Source organism: Chelmon rostratus, chromosome 23 (genome assembly GCF_017976325.1).
Source record: "Chelmon rostratus isolate fCheRos1 chromosome 23, fCheRos1.pri, whole genome shotgun sequence".
In the NCBI taxonomy this organism is placed as follows: Eukaryota; Metazoa; Chordata; class Actinopteri; order Chaetodontiformes; family Chaetodontidae; genus Chelmon; species Chelmon rostratus.
In genome coordinates this window covers 1,905,771-1,922,834 of record NC_055680.1, presented here as the reverse complement: position 1 = coordinate 1,922,834, position 17,064 = coordinate 1,905,771, and the positions used below count along the sequence as shown (strand labels likewise).

Here is a 17,064-nt window from a genome sequence, read left to right as displayed (position 1 = left end):
ATCAGAAATTAGTAATAGATGACATCAAGATATGTGACGCCTGTGCAATATCTAGTAGTTGTTGAACGGAGCTGCTTGTTCTCTGGAGAAGTGCAGTGTGCAGCAGAGGAACCCATCAGCCCTACCTTATCCACGTAATTGGCAATTTCCATTATCCTCGTCTTGGTCTTTTCATAGTCCTTATTCTGCCGTCTAAACTGCAGGATGGGGAAGATGGAGGAGTATTAGCGGCATGAATGAGGTCAGTGGTCAGAAAAATAAATAAAATGTTAGACAAAATCCTTCTTAAAGTTCTTTGCAGAGACTAATGACTCATGAAAACAACACTAATACCCAACCAGCCCTGCTTTACCACTCCTATCCCGGTCCATCATCATAATTATACCAATTACAGAAGGACAGGACCAGACTTATATTCATCACCATGTGCTGTTACCATGGCATTTATGTAGCGGGCGGAATCCTAAACGGCCTTTTATGAAGACATAGCATCTCATCACTGTAGCTTACTGTCTATCTAAAAGCCCTTCCACCTTTAGATTCCACCTAAATACTCTCCCTCATTAAGCAGACAAATCCCTCCGCCTCGTCTCCACGTGCTTTTGCCTCCCCACGTCAGCTCCGAGCTCTCACTGTGAAAGAGCTCCATTAGCTGCGATGAGATAATTGTTTAAGATATGGGCCCTGTTTCCGTCCCGGTGTGTCATTTCTTTGGTTGACTGACGCTCGCGCTGATGTGCGGAGGAATATTCTGCTGTGGCGTGGATGGGGTAGGTGGAGAGTTGCTGTCAACTTACCAGCGTGTTGTCAGCCACTATGTACAGCTCCATGTACTTGGTTGTGCCCCAAGTGTTCCTTTTAACCTGACAGTAGACAAAAGCAGACAGGAGCATGGTTACACACAGCACATCAGACTCTACCATATCACACTCTACTACACTATTTCTATTCTATTCTTTTTATTCTATTCACGTTGGAATAGAATTTGGCCTCATGTGACAACTTCAGGGACTCTAACATGACTGTGACACGGCGAGGAGACCCAGGTGGTATCAATGACCTTGATAGCGACCCCCCCAGAGGTTAAATATTCAGGTCTCCTCGCCAATCACTTAGAACTAAAGGAGCCCCTTTGGACGAGAGGCGAAACATTCAATTCCAGTTGCCCTTATTCAACCCTCCTGGGACGACCATGGCCTTGATGACCGAGACTCTTCACAGACAGCTTCACGATACGACCTACCAGGAGCTGGCAGCTAGATTCAGCCATGGGCCGTGAGTAAAGTGGAGCCAGCGTGGTTTTATAGACATGTATGCCGTCAGTAGTTCAAATTCATCCGACAGTTATTCTAATTATATAAGAATAAAATAGCTGTATAACACATATCATTTTCCCATCAATAGTGCTGACAGTGACACAGCAGCTTATCTCACTGTAAAACTAAAAAGATGTACGAGACCGCAACTGATTACTAACACATTAACATAACTTATTCCATTTTTCGTCCCTTTTTACTGAACTATTTCTACTATAGCTGTTTGAGAAAGACAAGAACTGTTTTTGCTTTTTACTACTTTCTGTTATCTGATCACTAATTTCTGTGAAGTTTGTTATTTTTGTAGGAATTTCTGACTTTTTTTCAGATCTAAGCAATGAAGAAAACCATGTAACATATTCTTCACACACAGTCAAACACAAAGAGCAGCACAGCAGAACGACAGGTCAAAGCTACAGTTTTCCTGGTGGAATCTTGTAATTTCATGACGTGATTGTTTGACCTCCTAAACGACCCAGTCTGAAAGGGGTACATAAAGAGGTGAAGAGCCTAATATGTATGAGTAGCCTCTTAGCAGTCCATGCTGCTTTACAAAGCTTTACGACTCCTTATGTCCCTCCATCATTAAGTTTCCACCCGGCTAATACTTGATTACAGCCATTAGGGAAAGGCTCTGCTGTAATTAAAACTCATTGATTTACGTGCAGACTACTACTTGGCTCGGTCTGGACTTAACACCAATACTGCAGATTGGTGGGGAGTCTGTGACGCTGTGATGGCAGCCTGTGGAGTTCAGACACACACACACTCACACACACACACACACATACTAATGCAATAACACATTGCAGTGTTTATTTGAGAGGCAAATAGTGGCAAGGCAAAAGCATTGGGACTCAGCCTGGAGTGTGCTGTGGCTGGCATTTCTGCATAACAACCCAGGATTAATGGGTAGCAGAGGAGGGAATTGGGAGAGCCAAGGGGTACGGTGCAGGAAGGAGGAAGATAAAGAAATGCAGGAAAAGGATGATGCCCCGGTGGAGAGCTAAGAGGGCTTTAGCGTACGAGGAGGAGAGAAAGATGAAGACAGTTTAAAGTGACTGAGAACGCAAATGGGAAAATGATAAATATGGGAAGAAATATGAGAAGAAAAACCAAGGAATGACTGTTTGTCTCTGCAGTGGAGACAAATGAAGGCAAAAATGACCCACTGAGGAGGCTTTTTATCATTTATAACTGCAGATGAGCAAACTAGTCCTGTGTTGAGTTCTTCTCAGGAAATCAACTTACTGTATGGCCGTGGCTTTAACAGACCTGAAAAGCTCGGTCAGAGCCACAGTTCCCTCCATTTCTAGGTGGTGTGACAGTAATTTTGCACCCTAAAACGGCACAGAGACCTATTCAATATTGTGTTTCCGTATGACAAAGAACCAAATGTTCCCATGTGGCTGGGGATTTCATTTTGCTGCATAATAAACCAAACCATAAGAGAATTACGACTCGGTCCATCGCATCGGAGGTGGTAAATGAATCACGACTTTCGTGTCTTTCAATGCATCCACTGTGGAATTCAGTTTCTTTACACACAACACAAAGCTTGAACGGTCCCACTGAAAGGTTATGAGGAATATTTCAAGTGTGCGCGTTGTTCATGGCTGGACGACAGCTGACGAGGAAGGAACATTCGAGCTATGTGTCTGATCATAGCAGTGAGCTTGATGATTTCAGTCAGTGTTGTTGCATGTGAATATAGAGAATGTGTCTGGTGGCGTCCTATTAGAACTCCCTTCAACTGACGATGACTAGCTGCACCCCCCACTTCACAGGAAAAAGCAGTTAGATGCCGACAGGTGGATGCTGGTGCCAAGGCCTTATTGCAAAGGGTGTGTTGGGTTCATTGTTCAGGTGGAGGATGCCATGTGACTGTCGCACTGACATGAACTGTCCGCTTCACTTAATCTCTGTTGTTCTGCAGGGAGCTATAGCAACTTCAGGTGTCCAAGCATAACTGTGAAGTTGTTAGGTCTGGTTGGTTTAAAGCAAGACTGTCAATGTGGGAAAAAGGGATATACAGTTGACTGCAATTTGCAACCTCACCGCTAGATGTCTCTAAATCCTGCACTCCTACACTTTCATTCAATACACTCAGGGGTTTTACGGCTGAAGCCTTGCACGGTAGGCTGCTGCAGTAGCTTGTGCTGGCAAATGTTAACTAATGGTAGCAAACCTAAAAGACAGATATTGCTGAGTATATTCACCATTATCCTCTAATTGCCACTTACGGCCACAGTGGCTGATGCTCAACCAGTTACAAAGGCCCTTGTACAAAACAGAGAGAACATTTGAAGTCATGAAAAAAGAATAAACTTGGAAAGAAAAACACCAACAACATAAGTTATGAGTGGGCGCTAAGGGATGCTATATCTCCAAGATTTCAGGGTTCTGCTGAAGGCGTCTGGAGGTGGAGGTTTGGGTATGTCATGTAATTCTCAGGAAAAGGAGCTTTTTGTTAAACGTCCCTCTGCTCTGTGTGTCAAACCATCCCACAATGATCAGCAGCAACAGCACTCATCAAAACAGCCACGTACTAAATATGTATGTAAATGTTGCTACCAGAGCTGTAGCCTTGAGACTTAACTCGACCTTCGTGCCTTTATAAGTTGTCTGATGTGACAATACTCCGACTGATTGCAGATGAACCCTGGTCCACTAAAACTGGATTCAGGAGGGAAACTTTGCAGCTAAATGAAATGAAAACCCTTGAACAAAAGCTGTTTCAAGGCTGCTTCTTCAATGTGGTGAGAGACACAGGAATCATTCCTCACATTTTCTTGGAACAGACCAATATTTGGTCATTAGTTTGTCTTGAGGCACAGTTTAGCATTGAAGACAAAATCTTAGTGTTGTCACACTACTTATTTTTACGTCAGGAATATAATTCTCATATTGTCTAACCGTGCTTTGCAGCAAATGAACGGCGTGCGGGAAACTCACCCGTGAATGAAATGATCTGAGCAGGCCGGAGATGTGGTCGGACGGTGTCGTCTCATGGTGGTGGCCGCAGTTTCCACCTTTGACTGGCAGTTCCTCTGCACTCAACAGTGAGTGGTGGAGAGGATCCACTCCGCTGATCGGCTCCAGGTAGTAGGTGTCACTAGAATTCAAGGATATCAGGCCCCTGTGTGAGGGAGAAAGAAGGAATGGAGAGGAGCGACGCCCGTGAGCTTGTGGAAGACACCAAGAGGGGATTGAAAAAGTGGGAGAATGAGGTTTTCTTGGGAGGGTTAAGAGAAGAAGGTTTTATACAACACTGCCTACTTCTTTGTCGAAGATAATTTACCAGGCTGTCATATCTAAAAGTGTGCTTTTTGCCCCACCTTTGAATGTGGACATACTTTTGTCTTTTGATGTGGTCGGATGACACTTTGTACAAACTACTTCTATTCAAACATTTCCAAGCTTTTAACCTTGTCAGCAAGACCACCAAAAAGTAGCCAACAGATGCCTCCAGCTGTCTCCAGCTGCATCTGATCCATACTTGAGAGTGTCCCCCATTACTTCTCATAATGCCAGCTCCACCTGCCCACTTTCCACACCGAGATCACATCACGCTGTGGGCAGAATCGATTGAACTCCAGTCATACCTACAATACCAGGTGAAACTGTGAAGATCTTGGGGAATAAAATTAGTCCGTTAATGCAGGTGTTTTCAAAGTCTGACCCTGTAGGCTCCACCTCAGACAGAAATGAGACATCTGCTCCCTGTATGGCTTCAACACAGGGTAACTATCTGGACATGAACGTGTCATCCTCAGACTTATTAATGCCAAGACATGTTGCCAGCGGAACAAGAAGAAAATTCATCGACTTTTCTCACTTTTATTGTGTCAAGCCTGTATCTGTAAACTGGCCAGCAAACTGGCACTATTAACAGCATGCAGGACTAGCTATTAGCAGTTCCTGTTTGCACTGTAACCATGGATATAAAGATGATGGATTAGTAGTGATTAGGAATTAGGGCTAGGAATAGTGAGATAATGAGTGGAGCTGGCTTTAACAGGAGAGGTCACACCACAAGTCGTGCATTCACAGGAAGGACGTCGATCAAGGACGACGTCATTCCTCGCCCACGTAAAGTCCGTGTGAAAAAACTGCTGACAGAGCGGGTCAAACTAACCTGCTTCCTGTTGTTTTTAGAACACCGGCGTGCACCGTTTGAGCTCCTCTGAGTTAATGTATCCAGATAAATGGTAAATGGACTGCATCTGTGGCACTCTAGTCTACTTTTGACCACTCACAGCACTTCACAACAAAGGCAACATTCACACACACACACACACACACACACACTGCTGACACAGCCTGGGGTTCAGTATGCTGCCCAAGGACACTTCAGCATGCCGACATGGAGGAGCCGGGATTGAACCATCGACCTTCTGATTGGTGGAAAACCCGCTCAACCTCCTACACAGAACATGTTAATAGCTGGTGGAAATTAATTTATTATCTATGAAAAATGTATGATCTATGCAGAGGGAAAAGGAAAAATGAGGAGACAATGATTCTGTCATATGTTTGAAGTTTAGTCCTACATGCATCCTTACAGAAAAGCCATAATGTTGTCCCAGACAACACCGAGCTGTAAAAGGCAATTTCAAGCAAAGAGGGTCATTCTGCATCAGTTACTGTCTGGGGGAATATCCAAACTATGTGTGTAAGTCACTTACACACTCACACACACACACACTCATACAGAGTGTGTGTGTGTGTGTGTGAGAGAGACACTGAGAAAGAGGTGGAGCCTCTTGTTTCATCCAGACAGACACATACTTATACTCAGTGCTAAATTTGTAAATCAGGAGGTTCAGGAACACAGAGCAGGTGCTGTTCCAGAGTGTGAGGGGAAGACAAAAAGCCACGAAACGCATCAGAAACCTACAGGGAAACCTACAGTGCCTGGAGCACTGAGGACAATGATGCTAGCTGATACAAGGAAACAAACCTGTCAACCCAAACGAAGCATTATTTATTCACATTTATTAATCAGCACACTCACAGTAACCATTCAAAATCAGCCGGGAGAGGAACGCAGAAACAGCTGTGCAGGGTTTGCAGCTCTCTCTGTCTGTCTGTCTGGCTAATTGTCTGTCTGTCCATCTGTCTGTCTGCCCTTCACTTCCCTGTCGTTTCCCTTCTGTCTGTGCTTGATTGCCACAATTGAGAGAGAATGGAATTGGGGCCAATGGTTCTATTTAGACCCACAAAAAGCAAGCAGGCTAAGAAACCAGATGTCGTGTTCAGTCTGAGTGTCTATCGATCTCCTTCACCCCGTTTCAGTACTACGGACATGAACACACAACCCCCAATTTAGGATACTCATGTCACCATTTCACAGCACAAACGCTCACTTGCATAGCTGTGCAGCTATAACATCAATTATTACACCAAATGTATCTACACATTTTGATAGAGGCAAAAGAGCTGCCAGATTCAGTCAAATAGGACCCCCCAGGCTAGATCTAGAACGTACTGCATCCTGTTCCAACAGGATCCAGCACAAATTAAGCCCTGCTTGTACTTCTGTTCTTATGAAGATCATCAACTGCCTACATTTCTTCACTAAACCCTCATAAAATTAGTCTGCCTCAATCCCAGGAGATGGTGTTTGACCTCTGACTCGTAACTCTAACCCTCTATCTGGTACATGAAGGAAAAAATGAGCAACATTAAGTCACCTGACCTCTGACCTCTTCAAAGGGAGGGAGAAATATTTAGTTGGACCCGTGTCTATCTATCTTTCATTTGACTTCAGGGCTTTTTAAAAAGCTGTTTTCCACAGCCAATTTAACTATTTACCCAAATGAGACCTGAAAAAAAAACAGTCTTATCCAAAATCTTTTTACTATGAAGAAAGTGGCTTTGAAAGGCAGCTGTAAAAAGCAGCAAAATGTTCATGCTAAAGTATTGTTATTATACTTTTTAACTCTCAAATATCAAAAATGTTATCAGCCTCATAATAACATCAGTCAGACTTTAATATAAACAGTATAAATAGCTTTTAATTGGTTAATCATATATTTAATAAAAACTTTAAATCCACATAAAGACATTAAAACACAATATAATTATACAAGTCTAAGGATTATTTTAATTGTGATATCTATACTTAGAAAGAGCATATGCCTTTTGTGGATATCCATCACTGTCCTGATGTTGAGAAACAATGATTCATACAGGCTTCCTGTGGTTCAATATGCATTTGAAGTTTGTATGAAAACTATTCCACCTTGCCTGTGAAGATTTTGTCAGAGTTGCTATTTATTTCACAGCAGACAAAATGGGCACAGAGGGAATCAAATTGGTTTTTGTGAGACGGGTTGGGCTGGCTATTGTGTTCATCCACACTGCTGACCATATGGGCACAGATGGGCTCGAAGCCATGCTTTCTGAGAAAGTACCGTAGGTTTTTTTTCTTTGTTCTTAAGTAATTATGTGTCCAAGGCTGTTTAACAATTTCCCTTAAAACCATGTAATTCATCCCGAGTCAATACAAAGCACCTCATTATAGCATGAAAGTTGCTGGCAGGGAAAATGAGCTGGGAACTGCAAGCAGGAGTGAAAAAGAAAACACACAGAACCGCTGGAGGACTGCAGATATGAACAGAGAAGGTCAATGCTGAAACCTGAACAAAAGTTCTGATCAGAAACTTTGTTATCCTGGCAGCAGGGGCCTCCAGTAACTCACATTTTTTTTTGCAATCATGAGATTTTTCTTTTGCATAATCATCACTTCCCTGTAAGTACTGCAGGGTTGTGCAATTTGTCCATTCCAAAGCAAAGTGTCAAATCCACAGAGAAAATGTTGAGGATATTTCATACAACACTGTAGCTGGAACACAATAAATAGGTATCATCAAGGTACTTTTTCAACTCTTTATCCTTGCCGACACATCCAATGCATATACCAGGAATTTTCACAACTCCTCGTTAAAATCCGGCATTGTTTGTGCCGTAATCATGATCTTATAATGAGAGCGACGGGGACAGATGGTAGAGTTGCACTTGATTCAAAGTTTATGACAGCACTGTTGTCGAGCAGAGGAAATGCTCAAAGATGTCAGGGCATAAAAGGTGACCCTTGACAGAACGCTTTCATTATGGCTCATTATGGCTTCCGGAAAAACACATCACTCTTTTCCCCGCTGAATCACACCAAACCTCTTTTATCTTTCTGCTGATTTTATTTGCTTCCTTTAACATTTTTCTGATATATGCTAATACACATGCCTACAGCATGTTCTGGTCGACCCCCGGGTCTCCTACTGGTTGGACGTGCCCGGAGGCATCTCGATCAAATGACTGAACCACCTCAATTGGCTCATTTCTTTGCGAGGGAGCAGTGGCTCTGCTCCAAGCTCCCTTTGGATGTCTGAGCTCAGTGAAAGGGTGAGCCCAGCCACCCTGCGGAGGAAACTCATTGCAGCCGCTTCTATCCACCATCTCGCTCTTCTGGTGACTACTCAAAGCTCCTGACCGTGGGTGAGGCCTGGAATATAGATGGACTGGCAAATCGAAAGCTTTGTCTTCCAGCTCAGCTCTCTCTTGACCACAACAGCCCAGTCCAACCCTGCATTACCGGTGCTCCTGCAGCGATCCGCTGCTCCATCACATGCTCCATTTTACCACCACTCCTGAACAGGATCCCCAGATATTTGAATTCCTTCACTTGGACCACTCACTCCCGACCTGGCAGGAGCAATCCACTCTTTCCAGCAGAGAACCAAGGCCTCAGACTTAGAGGTGCTGACTCTCATGCTGGCTGCAAACCACCCCAGTGCCTGCTGAAGGTCATGATCTGATGAGGCCAACAGAAACACGTCATCTGCAGAAAGCAGAGACGCAATTCTTCGATTACAAAAATGGAAACTCTCCTCACCTCGGCTGCGCCTTGAAATCCTGTCCATGAATATCACCTACACCACTGGAGACAGGGGAAACCTTCGTAGAGGCCAACACCCAATGGTCATCACTGTCAAGCACTGGGGTTTACGTGACAGCAGCGGCTGAGTTCTTGTGAGCAGAATTTTATGCCATTTTCAATTCATGAAAGCAGATTGCCAGGTCAGCTGCATCGTTTCATGGAATCGCCGACCTGGTTTGAGAGCTGTGACTTGAGCTAAAAATCAAGTCACAGCTCTCACTATGGTAGTACAATGGTCGGATGGTTCATGGCAACGGCCCCAGTACCCCATACTCCTGTAACACACCTGACAGGACTCCCCAGGGTACACAGTCACAGGAGACACATGTAGACCGGATGCACAGCCTTGTATGAACCCCCCAGCAGCCCTGCAAGGTTAAAGACCTGGTCTACTGCTCCATGGCCAAGGTGCAATCCGCAATGCTCCTCCTGGATCTGAGGTTGTACAATGGGTTGGAGGACATGATCTGGATAGTTTATACAAAAGCTATGTTACTAATGTTGTTGCGTTGTTACTTTATACATTATATATACCCAGTTTATATTTCCATTTCATTAGCAAAGAATAAAGTGTGTTAGTTTTTAGGGAGGTCATTTATGTGGTATTAGAGAAATATACTGGATTTCCTGCAGGTAGAAGGGTCAAGACACCTGGTCCATTTAACATCCGGAGTATGAAAATGAGTTTTGCTATAACTCACTTGCTACAGGTGGTATATAGTGACTCAAGCAAGACAAGACATTTCTCAGTTTCACACTCAAACTATATCATGGTGTCGACCAATCACAATACAATATTCTCTACAGTATTTTGAAAGGGAGCTGAAGCTTGCCATTTTTTTGCCTCTACCTTCAGATTTTTTTTTAACATGTCTGGTGCTGTCCCATCTGTCCCGTTCAGTACATTAACTACAGCAGCCACTCCCTGCATATTCTTTTGTGACGAACACAATATGTGCTTTCTGACCTCCACCTCGCAAGCACCTCAATTTCTGTGTCAGAAAAAAATCATTTTTTTCACCTTCCTCTCAAAAATATGAAATGCTTAACAGTCTGTGTATGTGTGTGAGGTTGTATACATTGTGTGTGTGTGCATCAATGGAGAGATTACCTCAGACTTCCCTGGACTGGCTGCTGACAGAGCTGCTCAGGCCATAATCATTGGACCAGTGAATTTCTGCCATGATGACAGGACGCCAGAGCTGGTCGCCATGTGCACATATGGGGCTGCTGTAAACATTTACGTGTTTCATTGTCAAGCTACTGCAGTTTTATTAACAAAAAGGTGGAGAAAAAAAATACTGCCATGCTGAAGAAGTTGTGTGAAGAGAATAGAAACTCCTTTTTGAAACTGGGGAAGTTTGACAGTATCAAATGGTCTGCAGGGACGCATGAAACGAGCGATAACAGCAACCTGCAGCATATCTGCAGAGTGTTTTTAGTGTTTTCTGGCCAACATGCTTGACATTGGCAACATTTTGAAGACCATATCCAACAGAACACATTCTTTCTGTTTCTAACACTGATGATGACAGGGACAAAACAGGTTTACTGAGGGGGGTTAACAGAAGAGTTTGAAATCAGACATGACTCCTTCAAATCATGTGATAATTTTTTAGTTTTTAGTCCTTCAAACTGACCTCAGAAAAAGCAAAACCTCCACCTCCACTGCAGCACAATGATGTGCACAATTCGTCAAAAATACGAGGCCATCCTGTATCTTGACAGACTCCACTGTGGATAGATGCGATTAAAGCTAGCAGGAAAGCAATTGGTAGTGCTGTCTGTGTATGACCTGGTCCAAAAAGTAAATACACGCAATCCAGTCTGTTACTCCAACATCAACAAGGTGATTGAACTGACTCTTACACTAAAAAAGTGTAGTGCATGTGGTGCTTTGCATTGAAGTGTGGTGCATGTGGTGCTCTGCATTGACCATTAATGGTTGAATGTGAGCGTGTAGAGGGTGGAACACAAGGCTGATCCACGTGCGTTCATTCCCAGGTGGACTAAAGGGAACACTGCCTTCAGCACAAGCCTTTTCTAGAGCTTTCACCCACATCTCACTTCCTAAATGAAGGCTCATCATTCACTGTCAGAGACAGTCAGCTGAGGTCATTGATAGGGAGATAGTTGAGGTCGCTTGTAAGTGGATTTTGAGTTCAGATTATTGTATCATGCACACTCGGTGTAGAAAACAAACAGGAGTGACAACATGTGAGGCTGCTCTCGTACCTTAAAATGTTCAAATCCTAAAAGTAATGGGAGGGCAGAATTAGCTCTTCTCTCCAGTGATCTGGTTGGAGCAATGGGATTATGAAGAAGTGGCAGGAATAATGGCCTATTTTAAGGTGACACAGCTCAGATTTTTACTCCGTGTTTATGGCCGTTTAATGACCCCTCTCCATGGCGTCAGTCTTTCTTGCCTTGACTTGTCCTCTCAAAGAAGTCCCTCCAGCACAGAGTTTTCTCTGAGACCACTTGAATTACAACATGCTGAAAGGGTCTTTTTGCCCAATGATGCCAAAAATAAACTGCCTATCACAGCTTTAATTTACTTATGCATCCTTGACTGAAAGTAAAAGGCTTCATTTAACCTCGGTTTGTTTGTGAGTCCAGGAACAAACTTGTGTCAGTCAGCTCACATTTGGAAAGCTCTGTGAATGACTGGACATTTAGAAAGCATTTACATGCTGTTGGCTCACAGAGCTTTATTCTCCCCCACGTCTGCTCTGCTGCCATCAAAGCTGCTGTCAACAAGCAGCATCTGGCGTCCTTCCCAGATCAGGACAGAGGGACTGAGATTGTCAGCTCTGAACCATCGCTGAACCAGCTTCTACTGGACAGAAAAATATAAAGATTTTCTTACAACGTAATGAAAAACTTCCTCAAACTCTTTATCGGTTTAGATTTACTGAACAGACTTCGGAATTAATTCCTGCTGAAGCCCCACTGAGCTCTAACTTGATGCCTCTTTTATTGGATCAAATTCATGAATATATTTTTTTGGGACACAAGTCCTCAGGACGTGCAACATCTTTGCCAGGAGAAAGCTTCAATCTGAGCCGTCAATATGCAAGGCGTTCCACATTAAAATCTGTCTGAGGCAGGGAAAATTTAAGACTTTAAAACTGCTGCCTGGATCCCCAAAGAGGATCAAATTAGTCATTTTTAGTACAATCTGAAGAAAAAAAGAGCTCTCACAGTGCTAGCTGAACTTTCTGTGTTCGGACAAAACCTTATCCAGACGTGTTGAGGGAAGGGTCCAGGCTCAGTGGCAAACACTGAAGCTGCACAATCAGACTTTCATTGATATTAAAATAAACACATAGCTTCCCTGAGTGCACAGGTGAAAACCCCAGTGAGCCGGGTGAAGTGAAGCAGCAAAGCCAAAGTCACGTGATAACACTTTAAAGTAAAGTACAGAACAGTAAATATATAATGCAGACTCTTCATCATATTTGACTGGAATGACATCAATCATTAACACAAGCACGTTTTCCAAATCACATTTTTGTTCCAGACAACAACCATCATAGTTCATTACTTTTAATATTTCTATACATTACACACTGGGCCTCTTGCTACCTAATGATGTTTATGACACTTAATGACTTTGTACTTCATCATGTAATGAAACTGCATCCTAAATCCCTTGAATTGTTGTGTTTTAAGGTTACCGACACAGTTATCCATACAGTATTCATATAGTTTAAATGTACAGTTAGAAAGCTCAAATATTATTAATATTAATATGTGAATTAAAACATGAGTAAAGTGAGTGTGGAGGCCACAGAGTGGCAGTAACGTCTAAGCCAGTGTCATTAGTTTTCCAGAAGAGTGTTGCGAATCCCCGGAGGTAATAATGTCACATATGAGACGACTTTGCTGGCCAGCATGAGAGAGGTGTAAAAACACATTTTGTCGATGCAATAATTGTTCAGGAAGGAGTTGAAAGTTGAAGGCTGAGACGTCATTTCGCTCACATGAGCGAAATCTCAATGAGATTACCTGACCAAATAAAGGTTCAATTAAAAAAAAAAGGGAGACAGATGCCTCGAGATGGTGGCTCCCAGCTGCTAGACCACTGATTCAAACACACATCTGTCCTTGGATATAAAACGTTTGTTCTTCTTCATTATTATTCCTCGACTATTGTTCCCTTTTCCCATTCAAAAACCAGAATACATCCAACAAACTGGATCATCTGGAAGAATACGTCCATGAAGGCGTCAACAGAATCATAACCAAGGACAATACAGGCCACTAAAAACAGGCAAAGCCATCTTCACTCCACACAGCAAAGCCTCCGGTCAGGTTCACTCTCCAGCCAGAGTTCAACACGGAAATAAACGCTCCAGTCTCGACGGCAGAATCGCGCTCGTTGAAGTGCTACACAGGGAATTTTAAGCGCAGCGTCTTCAGTCAGGAGTAAATAGACACAGAACAAATCACTCAGCTCATAACACTCTGTCAGCGCACTTCCCAGCCAGCTCAGCCCTGTCACCGCAGACAACAAAGCCATGAAAGAAACCGTTCTGGACTTACAAGCACGCAGAATGAGACAATCTAGTTTCCACCGGCATTCCTGAACAAACCGCAGATGACCCAGAAAAATCAATCAAGGAATTCATGACTAAACAGCTTAAAAAGCCTCCTGAGACTGTCAGCAACAGCACCTTTCACCACGCTCAGCGCCTGGGGCCGAGGAGCACCGGCAGCTGATCAGGGCCAGTCAGGGGCAGGCACCTGGATTAACAGACGAGTTCCCAAGAAATGATGCAAAGATGCAAACAGCGACTACAAATCTGAAAACAGATGATGAAAGAAGAAGAAAAGCAATAATCTCTCTCCTCCTCCACGTGCACACATCATGCCAGTCAGTTTCTCCATCTGTCTCCACTCTGCTGATGACACAAGCATCAATCATTCATTACTATATGATGATTCTTCATACATTGTTGCACACTTATCTTTATACTCATTGCACTCTCACAGCACTGCGCTCTCCTCCTGTATCAACACATGGAAACCCCCAAAATTCTCTTGACAGCAATTGCTTTTTTCTGTGATGAAAGAAAATAACATAAAATAGCAGAGCAGTGTTGGGCAACGTGTTAAAATTTTCCAACCGGCCACCATCAGCCCAATTGCGTGAATAAATCGCCAATGGCTGTTTGCTGAATGCAATCTGATCCTGAATATAACTTATTCCTTTCAGATGCCACTGTTATCTATTTTAGGGAGCTCTGATATTTCCCAGGTTTCCCCTCAGGATCAACCCTGATTCATGTCCAGCTTATAATGAGTCTTACAAAATGTCATCACTCAAATACATGCTTACTGCAAGAAACAAACCTCGCAGAATCAGATTATAATGAACTGACATCACCACAGTTCAATCACTCATTCTCCACAAATACGTCTCATTTGTCCATTACACCACCGCCACTGAGGGACACGCAGGACGTTTTATTGTCATGAAGGTATCAATCAACAACAGCGCAGCAGCAATCCGTAATGTTTATGACCCAAATACTTTTTCATACCTTTTTTCCTTCCATCTCAAAACATTTCCGATGGCTCAGTCATATGTGTGAGGTTTGTCTCATCTTGGGGTTTTTGTCTCGTTATTTCCTGTTTTATTTTGAAAGCTTAACTCTCCTCTCGTTTCAGAGCACTTGCCCATCCTCCTGTGTCATCGGTGTGTCCGTCCTGATCACCCGTTGTCTCCACCTGTTCCTGATTACCCTCCATGTGTTAAATAGTCTGCGTCTCCCTTGTCTTGTGCCAGTGTGTCTTAGTCCGAGAGCCGATTCACCCGAGCCTGTCTTTGTCCCGTTCCCATAGCCACTGCATCTCGTCCACGTGTTCCATTGTCCTCTTCATGAGTGTTTTTGGTTGTAAGTTTTATAGTTCAGATTTTGACTTTTCGTTCCTCCTTGTTAACCCGTTTTGTAGTCCTCATTAAGAGACTTTTGTGTTATTAGATCTTTTCTTTCGTAGCGTTAGTATTCCTCTGTTTTCTACAGAGCGATTTTCTTTTTCGATAGATTTTCTAGTCAGGTTTTGTTTTCTGTTAGTCCATTGTATTCTTCCTCCCTCGGGAGCGATTATGTTGGTTCTTTTCCTTTCTTTGTTTAGCATTATTGTGAATAGTATTACTGTTTATATATATATATATATATATATATATATATATATAACTTAGATCACTTTTAGAGCCTAAATAAAAGCTGTGATCATTTTAAGTTCTAATTGTGTGCCGGCCTGACACACTTACCAGCGAATAAATCAAATCAAACATTTCAGACTCAAAGGTCCCCGTCATCATTATCAGCGACCATGCCCCCATAACACAAAACCAGTCTACACACACCCAACGCCAGATGGCCAGATCTCCACCACACAGGACTCAGCAGGGAGGCCCCCACGTTCCCCCGAATAGCTAAACAAAATCATCAGAGAATGTTATGCCAATCTATACGTCAGTAAAGTGAGGAGGACATGAATTCATTTCTCTACGGCATGGACTTATCACAGCTCAGAACAAATTGCACACAACAGTCACATCCCATTATCCCCGTCACTAACCGTCAGCAGGCTATTAGACAACAAAACAAACGTAAACAAAACAAACAGTAGATTACTCCTCGCAGCTCTGAACATCAGCACAAAACCATCGTCACCACGCGTAGCGCGCAGTGGAAAACGTATCCGCCTCCTTCAGAAGCTCGCCCCGTCTGGTTACCCCTCATTCATTATCTGCAAACATGATTCCATTCATCTTGATACTCATTGATTTACTTTTTTTTTTCCGTCCGCCAGTGATAAATTGAACACACACAGCAGTATCTACACCTCCACTGAAAACCACACACGTGCTTGTATGAATACATGCATATGTACAAAAGGGGGAAAATGGGAAAGAGGAGGAAAATCAGTCATGACAGCAGGAATGACTGAGTTGCTTTTATGCGCAGTGCTTTAATAATATGTGTATCAATACCCATGACACTAATAATAATATTACTAATTATGACAGATATTATATCTACATATCTATTGTCATTATTGATTTTGTTCCTATTTATTCTATTGTACAGTAGATTATTCATTTATATGAAATCAATTCTTTATTTTTTCTCTGTTGATCTCAAATGTTTTATGTTTTCTCATTTTTATTATTAATGAGTGTGTTTACAGTATCAGTAAAGATTATAATTATGATTATTCTTTTTATTAAAAACTGCTACAGACACATCCACACTGACAACCGAACACAATGTATTTATTATTTCTTGTCATTTCATAATTGTCATAAAATACTTTATATTTGTCATGAATATTATGCATATCTCCCATATTTTGTGCCCCTTTTTGTGTAGCCACGGCTTCACAATCACCATATTGTTTATTTATTTGCCTTCCTTGCCCCCCTTCCACTCTAATACTCCCCCACCACCACAGTCTTAGTGAGTTAAATAAGAGCTGTTGGGGTCGTGCTCCGCCCTGTCCCTGGCAGCTGGAGCTTCATTCGGGACTCTCTGGAACAGGCGACGTGAGGGAGGAAGGCTCGGTCACCTTTTCACTCATTCCTCTTGCAAATTAATTTGCATATACTGGGCCCCTCCTTAAGGTCTGGGAGCATTTCTGTGAGGGATCAAGCCCACAAAGGGCCAGACCCCTCGTATAAAGGTCTGGAGAAAACCCAGAGCTGGACCGTCAGTCAAAATAAAAAAACACAAATCTGTAGAAGAACCAGAAAGAAAAAAGTCAGACTGTGAAAAAAGGAATTTTGACAAA

The 17,064-nt window shown here is 42.9% G+C and overlaps 1 protein-coding gene across 1 annotated transcript in view; it reads right to left on the bottom strand.

The window, feature by feature from the left end:
• Window positions 1-17,064, bottom strand: part of adam19a (ADAM metallopeptidase domain 19a) — a 177,383-nt gene that overhangs the window by 41,209 nt on the left and 119,110 nt on the right. Inside the window, exons 6-8 of the mRNA XM_041965111.1 lie at window positions 4,272-4,455; window positions 798-863; window positions 126-197 (exon numbers count right to left, since the gene is read on the bottom strand). Coding sequence (XP_041821045.1) covers window positions 126-197; window positions 798-863; window positions 4,272-4,455 — 322 coding nt within the window. The remainder of the gene's footprint in view (window positions 1-125; window positions 198-797; window positions 864-4,271; window positions 4,456-17,064) is intronic.